The following is an 8,823-nucleotide window of genomic DNA, read 5'->3' as shown; positions in this document are numbered from 1 at the left end:
GTAATTTGTGTGATTTCTTGTATTTGATAAACGGGTATGTACAATGAGATGGAGAATAAAATACAGATGAAGAGAATTATGGCGAAGAGTGGACTGCTTATTTATTAAAAATGTTGATATTTTACCCATTCAAAAAATGGACCCTCAAGGCAGGCTACACAAAGTGAAAAGACACTAACCACAGCATAACAATTAAAACAGTTGCTTAGTCCAAGCAACCATCCTTGATAGACACGTATCCAATCATCTCTGAAAAACATTTAGGAGGAGATTTTGCAACTTTCATTAGTAATTTGCTGCATTACTCAATCCTGGCCTTTCAGCCAGGAAGTATTTCCTGGCCTCCAGCTGCTTTAATCTGTCTATGGCAGCCTTTTAGATATTTAAATCAGTGTTTGGCAAGATAAATGTTTGCTCAGTCGTGAACCTCAATGGTTGGCCACAATTCCAGAGGGGTAGAGGTTTGAGTGTGTTTGCAGCAAAAATAAACTGGAGTCTTGTGGCACCTTGAAAACTAACAAGTTCTTGTATTCTCCTTACTTCTCTCTCTCACACACACCAAAGTACTGTGACAACATGTCCTGAGCCCTACGGAAAAGAAAGGTAAATCTCTCTGAGAGAGGAGAAAACTTGTTGGGTCTTTAAGGTGCGACAAGAAGACCCACTGTTTATTTTGTCTGTCTTTTACCTTAGTGGCAATCTTTAACTAAAGAGCCCACTTCCTTCTCTGACATTGTTGCTCTTCCCCGGTATGCGTACATCATTGTGATTTGAGCCCAGTGGCCCCTTAGAGTCCAACAAGATTTTTGGGGTGTAAACTTTTGAGAGTCAAAGCTCCCTTCTTCAGATACCATATATCTGAAGAAGTACCAGAAGAATATCCGAAGATATTCAGGGTATCTGATGATGGGAGCTCTCACTCTCAAAAGCTTACACCGTGAACATCTTGTTGCTCTCTAAGGTGCCACTGGACGCAAATCCTGCTGTTCTACTGCAGACCGACATGGCTACCCACCTAAAACTACATATATCGATATAACTCTTAAGGTTGTAGTCTAAGCCCCACTGAAATAAATAGGACTTCAGCGTACACGGGTTTAGAAGGGCAGGGCAGGGGAGCAATTTTTTGTGTGCGAACTAATCGTGTGCCTACTGTGATCCCTTTTGCCCCGTTCCCTCAACGCAGGTACACATGTTACTAGTATGTGAGCCTGCAGCATTGGCACCCGTGGGAGAAATAACTGTATTCTCGTGCGCCGTTAAGGGCGATCGAGCGCCAGGAGCGGAACTGACCAGACTTGTGAGGCAAAGGCTGGGCGAGAGAGGCGGGCAAAAAAAAAAAAAAAAACCCCGACTAGGGGGTCCATCCGCGCCTGCGCCCTTTCACCCCCCCTGCTGTTGCCCTCCTGGCTGGGCAATCGGTCCCAGCATGCCGTGCGGTGGCGCATGTGCAGTTTGGGCCTGAGTAGAGCGGTGGCGGGGCGGGGGGGACCCTGCTAATTCCATTGTGGAGCGGAGTCGGCGATATTTTTAACTGGAGGCGGCCGTGGGAGAGAAGCGCGGCGGAGGCGAAGGCTGGGCCGGGTGCGGCCGTGCGACGACGGAGGATGCGACCGGCCGGCGGCTGTCGGGCGAGCGGGCGCTGAAGAGGAGAGAAAGGGAGGAGAGCGGGCCGGCCAGACAGGCAGCCGGCGGCGGGCGGGTGAGTGAAAAGCGAGCGGCCGCGCTGTCCGGCCGGCAGAGCAGCCGCCGCTGAGGGCCGCGCCTCCTCGGTCTCGCCCTTCCCGGTTGCGCCGCTGCTGCTGTCTCCGTCCCTCGAGGAAAGAGTATGAAACTCGGCAGCGGCTTCTTGGGCGGCGGCGGCGGCTCCTCCAAAAGGGCGGCGATGGAGCCCGCCTTCCCCCCCGGCATGGTCATGTTCAACCACCGCCTGCCGCCGGTCACCAGCTTCACCCGCCCGGCCGCGCCCCCCCAGCACTGTGGGCTGACGCCGGCCTCGGCCGCCGCCGCCTCCTCGTCTTCCTCCTCCGCCTCTTCCTCTTCTTCCTCTTCTACCGTGACTACCGCAACGGCCGCCGAGCCCCCCGCCCCGCCTTCCCACCCTCAGGGCATGACTTTCAAGAAAGAACCGGCCGGGGGCTTCCCTCTCAGCGCCCCCTCCTCTTCCTCCTCCGCCTCTTCATCGGTCTCTTCCTCCTCCTCCTCCCAGAGAAGCCCTTGGGGGTTCTTCCAGTCCCTGGTGAACATCAAGCAAGAGAAGCCCAGCGACCAGGAGGAAGAGGAGCATCACCACCACCACCACCACCTCCATCACTATGGAGGCCTGTTTGGAATAGCCGGGGAGGAGCGGCACCCAGCTCTTGGTGGCGCTGCTGTCAGCGGAGGAGTGGACGGGGCGGGCCAGAGTGTCATCCAGGACCTCAGCCTTTTCCACCACTTGCACCATCATCCTCACCGAGGAGATTTGCTGCTGGGCATCAGGAGTGGCAGTGAGATGGGGCCTGCCTGTTTGGATGAGCCCAAGCATGATGCCCAGGCCAGGAAGATGAAGAGGCCAAAGTCGGAATCTCAGGGAATCAAAGCCAAGCGGAAGCCGAGTGCATCATCCAAGCCCCTTGTGGCTGGAGATGGAGAAGCCGCCATGCTGTCCCCTAGCCAGAAACCTCATGTCTGTGAACACTGCAGTGCTGCTTTTAGGAGCTCTTATCATCTGCGCAGGCACGTGCTTATCCATACTGGCGAGAGGCCTTTCCAGTGTAGCCAGTGCAGCATGGGTTTCATTCAGAAGTATTTGCTACAGAGACACGAAAAGATCCACAGCAGGGAGAAACCATTTGGGTGCGACCAGTGCAGTATGAAGTTCATCCAGAAGTATCACATGGAGAGACACAAGAGGACGCACAGCGGAGAAAAGCCATACAAATGTGAAACCTGTCAGCAGTATTTTTCAAGAACTGATAGACTCTTGAAGCACAGACGTACGTGCGGAGAAGCCATAGGGAAAGCAGGTGCTGGATTGGATCCTGGGCCATCAAACCATAGCATGGGCAACTTGTCTGTGTTGTCTCAGGGAAATACAGGTTCATCAAGGAGAAAAAGCAAAGCAAAAAGTGTATCTACTGAAAACAAAGAACACAAACCTTGTCATAAAATATCTGAGTCTCAGATTGCATCTAATGTGACCTTGCAGAATTATGCGGTGGAGATTCCTATAGTGTCTTCCAGTGGTGGTTTAATTGGCCCTGGGATAGAAGAGCTGCAGAAAAAGGTGCCAAAATTAGTGTTTAAAAAAGGAAACAGGAAAGGTACAGACAAGAGTTATCTTAATTTTGTGTCACCATTACCAGACCTTCTTGGTCAGAAACAGTTGTCAGGAAAACCAAGTGGCTCTCTTGGCTTAGTTGCAAATACCAGTATAGATGCTATTGGTCTTCTCCAGGCTGCAGGTGGTAAACCAGGTCAAATAGGTAGCAATTATGATGATGCCATGCAATTTTCAAAGAAAAGAAGATATTTACAAACTGCCAGCAGTAACAGTGCCTTTTCTATAAATGTTGGGCATATGGCCTCCCAACCGTCTGTTATTCAGTCTGCAGGTGTCAGTGTTATGGACAGTGAAACCCCATTATCTCTTATTGACTCATCATCTCTAAATGCTGACATCAAATCTTGTCATGACAAATCTGGTATTCCTGATGAAGTCTTGCAAAGTCTTCTAGAGCAGTACTCTCACAAGTCAGAAGGACAGAAAGAAGATCCCTTCAGCATCACTGAACAGCGAGTGGACTTGCATGCCTCAGGAGAACATACAGAGATGGTTCAAGAAGAGAACCTGAGTCCCAGCTCTCAAACTTCAAGTGACAAAGCAAGCATGTTGCAAGAATACTCAAAATACCTCCAGCAGGCTTTTGAAAGAACAACCAATAGCACTGGTTTTGCTTTTGGACCTAGCTTCCAATTTGTAAGTTTGTCTTCAAGCCTTCATAACCATACTTTGTTTCAAGACAAACAAATATACACTACATCTCCACTTGAGTGTGGTTTCAGCCAATCTGTTACCTCAGTGTTGCCATCTGCATTGCCAAAGCCTCCTTTTGGGATGTTGCTCGGATCTCAGCCTGGTTTTTATTTATCTGCTTTGGAGGCAACCCATCAACAGTTGACTCCTTCACAAGAACTAGATGATCTGATAGACTCTCAGAAAAACATAGATGCGTCATCAGGCTATCAGTCTACACCTCAAAAGTTGAATAGCCAGAAGGAACAAAAAAACTTGGAATCTTCAACAAGCTTTCCAATACCATCTCAGGAGCTAGCTAACCAGATAGATCCTCAGAAGGACCTAGAGCATAGAGCAACATACCAGATAGAGACCTTTGCACAAGCATTTGGTTCTCAGTTTAAGACGGGCAGCAGGGTGCCAATGACTTTTATTGCTAACTCTAATGGGGAAGTGGACCATAGAGTAAGGACTTCAGTATCAGATTTCTCAGGGTATACAAATATAATGTCTGATGTAAGTGAGCCATGTAGTACAAGAGTAAAGACCCCAACTAGCCAAAGTTATCGGTAAGGTTCCAAGGGTGGCTAGGCTTTGGGGTGGTCTTAACGTGTTTCTTTTATTTTGATAACACTGCCATTGGAATGTTTCTACATGATCCTAATACAAAATAATGTAACACGCCCTTTCAATGCAACTTTTCATATTTAGTTGGTGTTAATGTAATTTTAGATCAGTTTATATTACGGTTTTTAATCAGATCAATAGACTTAATAGTTTGCATTTTTTGTGTTCATGTGACAGTGTTTAGCAATCAAACTTACGTATTTAGATTGTCAGGGAATAGCCCAAAAGTTGAAAATGCAAAAACAAAAAAAGAAAAAAAACTTTGTTCCTAGGATTAAGGTTTGTTTTAATTGCTTTACTCTCAGGAAAATGTAATGAAGAAAGGAGATTCTGTGCATAAGTGTACTGGAATTTCCAATTTACAAATAAGTGGAAAAACTATTTCACCATTTAAGAAAGGGATCTATGACATTATAAATTGCTGTCGCATCTCTAGGTGATACGAAACTCTGAGAACATTGCTACCTACAGCTTGTTACAGTTGTTGATGTCCTTTTTTTCTTCCAGATGATGATAGTCATTCCAGAGTGGTGGGTAGATATTCTCAGATCCTTGGTATAAACCTGGAATGATAGCTTTAATTCAACCAATAATGTCCACTCCAGTTTTTTTTTCTGAATACTGTAATTCTATAAAGAGATTTTAGTAGCAGAATCCACAAAATTAATTTTAAAGTTACAATTTAGTGTCATTGGAATGCCAACTAAAATTAGTCATAATTTATATACTTTTTTGGATGAATTATTTATTATACATGGTTGAAAAATACCCTTTCCCTAATTGGTCTTGTGTCCTTTTCTTCCCCATTATCTAAATATTCCTTAGCATCTTAGGACTTTCACCTTTATCAGCTGTTATTTTTTCCCACCAAGCGCATCTTTCATGTTCTGCAGTCTCTTCCTCTTCCTTTTAGTTTAACAGCTAGAATTTTAGGAGATAAACATTCCAGAAGGTTACATAACTTATGTGTTTTGTGATGTCTTGTGGCATCACAGTTGAACAATAAATTTCCCTAAAGTAAATCTTCTTTTACTTTAGAAGGCCATAAAGGTTTCCATATACTATACCATAAAACTAACATACTCATTTGTACATAAAGAGGGCCCCTAATCTGCACCAAGAATTACTAACATGTCCACATGCAGTCTTTTTGTTTTGTTAAGATTATGTGTGGTTGTTGGGATGTGCAGAACAACATTTTGGAGTCTTGGGCCTAGACTCTGTTCTATGCAGAGTTTGGATATATGAACTATTTGACCAACGTCTATATGGTTTATTGTCACCAGAATCTTTTCAAAGAATTGTTGCTCAAATTGATGTATATTTTGTGGTACATTATTTATGATATGTGAACCTGGATTAAAGCCTGTGGAGCAATGGAAACCTACTAGGAAAAAATTAATGGTTATTTTAAAACGGTTAAAAACCAGTTGCACTGCCCAGAACCACTTTCTTTTTTTTTGCATCTGCATCTTCCCCTCTTGCTTAGTTTTTTAAATGCAATTTTGGTGACGTTTATGAAGATTTTCCTTTTTTTAAAAAATGTTATTTTGGTGATATTTCTGTCTCGTGTACTAAAGGCAGAAAAGTACCAGTGGTTGTTTGCAGTCTTATTGTGTAATTGGCCTATTGCAGGCTTCCATGTATAATAAAGTAATTAACATTGTACAAGTGTAAAACACTTCTGTTACAAAGATGGTGTTACAAGAACTATGAAATTTTTAAAATGGTTACAAATGTTAAACATACCTGTTCTTTCTCTGTCCTTGCCCACCAAATGAATAGTCACCTTTTTACTAATGCAGAATTAATTAACTCCAACTTCAGTATATCCACTTGATTATGTATTTCCCGTTCTTCAAATTAGTGCTGTGAATTTCCCCTGCCATCTAGGTATAGAGCACAATTTGTCACCAAGGGATGGAGTGTACCTTAACCACTGTGTAATTCTATTTTTTTTCTTTGGGGGGGGTGAGTGTGTTCCACAGCAGTTATAATTTACTTTCTTTATATTGTGTGTACTGGATAGCGTGTATGCTCTGGGATTGTTTGCTTTAGACTGTGACCAATTTTAAATTTTTATTCAAAAAAATATAAAGAAACAATGATGCTGTTGTATTACACCTCTGACGGTTTTGTCAAAAAAATTCCCTAAAATGTTTAAAACTAAATCGCTGGAACAATAGAATAACTTGCTTGCTTTTAAAGGTATTTTTATTGTAAAACTTCTTTAGGTGAACAATAAAAACGATCTTTTCGTTACTTTGAGATTGAAATATTTTCTCTTATTGTGTGATGTTTTGGCATAACATTTTCTATTTGAATGTTAGTTCTAGTATTGAAAACTTCATTCCAATATTAGCATAAAAGAAAAAACCTGAAGCATTTTTTACTTGCAGTGCCAGTGACTTTTCAGGATTAGACTGTTAGATTTTAATGGAAATGTGATTTATTTTGATACAGTCTAGTCCTGTGTTGCCTGTACTGAAGTGGGGATAGTATCCCCACAGAAGCAAGCCAGTATCCCTGTCTAGATTGGGAACTGGGTGTGCAACTTAGTTCTGGCTGCATATTTCCCATAACCTTCCCTCTCATCCTGTAGGTTGGCCTGCTCATAAAGAGTCCTCTCTTTAAAGATTGTGAGTGATCAGTTTGGGAGTGGGAGCAGAGGACTAGCTTCACTGCCATTGGCTTTTCCTGCTCTGTTAAACACCTGGTCAAGATTTGTAAAAGAAGCTCTGTGCTTATGCCTTTAGCTGTATATATTTCCTTTCCCCACTTACTGGCCATATCAAAGACCCAAAGAACCCCATGATTGTTTTTGGCTAACAAATCTTTGGACTTGTGTTTCTTGACTTATGGTGCACGGCACAGGTCATTTGAAATTAAGGAAACTTCAAAAGTAGTTTATGATAATGACAGGAGGGACTGTTCAAAGTGAGAGAAGGTAAAAAGTTTTCATGGTACATCCAAGTCTTTGGGCTCACAAAAAGTAACCCTTTCAATTTGGCCAGATGGTATTAGTTTGTGTTTACTGTTTTGTATATTGCTCGATACTTTAGTCAAGAAGACTGCCACTAGGATAGTAAATCATAGCTTTTGCCTGTATCAAGGATTTTGAAAGACAGAACGTCTTGCCTAAGGAATTAATAGCAAAAACCAGATTTGAATCAAGGATTTGTAGGTGACTTCCTTAGCAACTATGCGGTCCTTATTCTCAAAAGGTATAAGTGGTTGTTTACAAGAGGAGAACTAGCCTGGTAAAGTCTTTCATCTTGGTTCATGTGGGAAGTAGTTCTACCTGTGAAAGGAAGAGGGCATTCTATTTAATTCCCCCTTGTAATATTCTAATGCCTCAAATCATGCTGGGAAAAACTGCACAGTAAAGGGAGAAGTGGCTTATGGATTTTATGGGCAGACTTTCTTATCTTTTTATAAAATGCTCATGATAGCTATTCCTCTTTCCTCCCCAATCAGAATATAAAGTTAGGTAATAGCTCTTCCTTGCACTTGTAGATAAAACTAATTTCACCAGCTGATCAGTCAACATTGTTTTATGCTGCTATTGTAAAAGTACCAGAATCAAGGGCAAAATTACTGTAAAGATTTGGATAAACCTTGAGGGTATTATGTCAAATGGGCTAGATGTAGAAAATCTGCTGTTTGGGCAGACGATGCATCTCTGAAGATTTACTGCCTCCACTTTTTTCTGGTTAATGTACATCAACAATCCAAGTTTTAAAAGAAACAAGCCTAAAATTTCCAAGGCAAATCTTATATTCCCAAAAAGTCTAGAATATAATTCTAGAGTCTTTCTGAATCCCAAACATGCTGAAAGGAAAATCCCAGTTTTGAATTATTAGAAGAGTTGCCAGGTGTTGTTATACCAACATCACCCACTTCTGTTCTGACTAACTGATCCTCTATAACAAGGCATTTGTAATACTTCGTATCAATACTAGCATCTGTTGATTATCACCTGGTCCTGATTGAAGGAAGGAAGTGTATAGGCCTGGCTACAGTTTGGAGACCAGCTTGTGCTCTTCTATGCAGCTTTCTACTCCTTGATTTCTACCAGAGGCTCTATGTTAAGGGTGTTGGGTATGAGAGTGTTGCTTTTTCATTCTTTGGACTTGTACACTTACCAAAAACAGTGGGTACCACTTAAGCTCACTAAACTTCACACAACAGATTTT

The 8,823-nt window shown here is 42.7% G+C and overlaps 1 protein-coding gene across 1 annotated transcript; it reads left to right on the top strand.

Annotated features, from left to right (window-relative positions):
- Window positions 1–1,482: 1,482 nt before the first annotated feature.
- ZNF281 (zinc finger protein 281) lies at window positions 1,483–6,847 on the top strand. The gene has a single exon (XM_054982046.1). The coding sequence runs from the start codon at window positions 1,829–1,831 to the stop codon at window positions 4,571–4,573; it is 2,745 nt and encodes a 914-aa protein (XP_054838021.1). The 5' UTR covers window positions 1,483–1,828; the 3' UTR covers window positions 4,574–6,847.
- The last annotated feature ends 1,976 nt before the right edge of the window (window positions 6,848–8,823 follow it).

This window comes from Eublepharis macularius, chromosome 5 (assembly GCF_028583425.1).
Source record: "Eublepharis macularius isolate TG4126 chromosome 5, MPM_Emac_v1.0, whole genome shotgun sequence".
Lineage (NCBI taxonomy): Eukaryota > Metazoa > Chordata > Lepidosauria > Squamata > Eublepharidae > Eublepharis > Eublepharis macularius.
The sequence above is the reverse complement of the archived record's forward strand: the minus strand, read 5'-3'. Positions and strand labels throughout refer to the sequence as shown.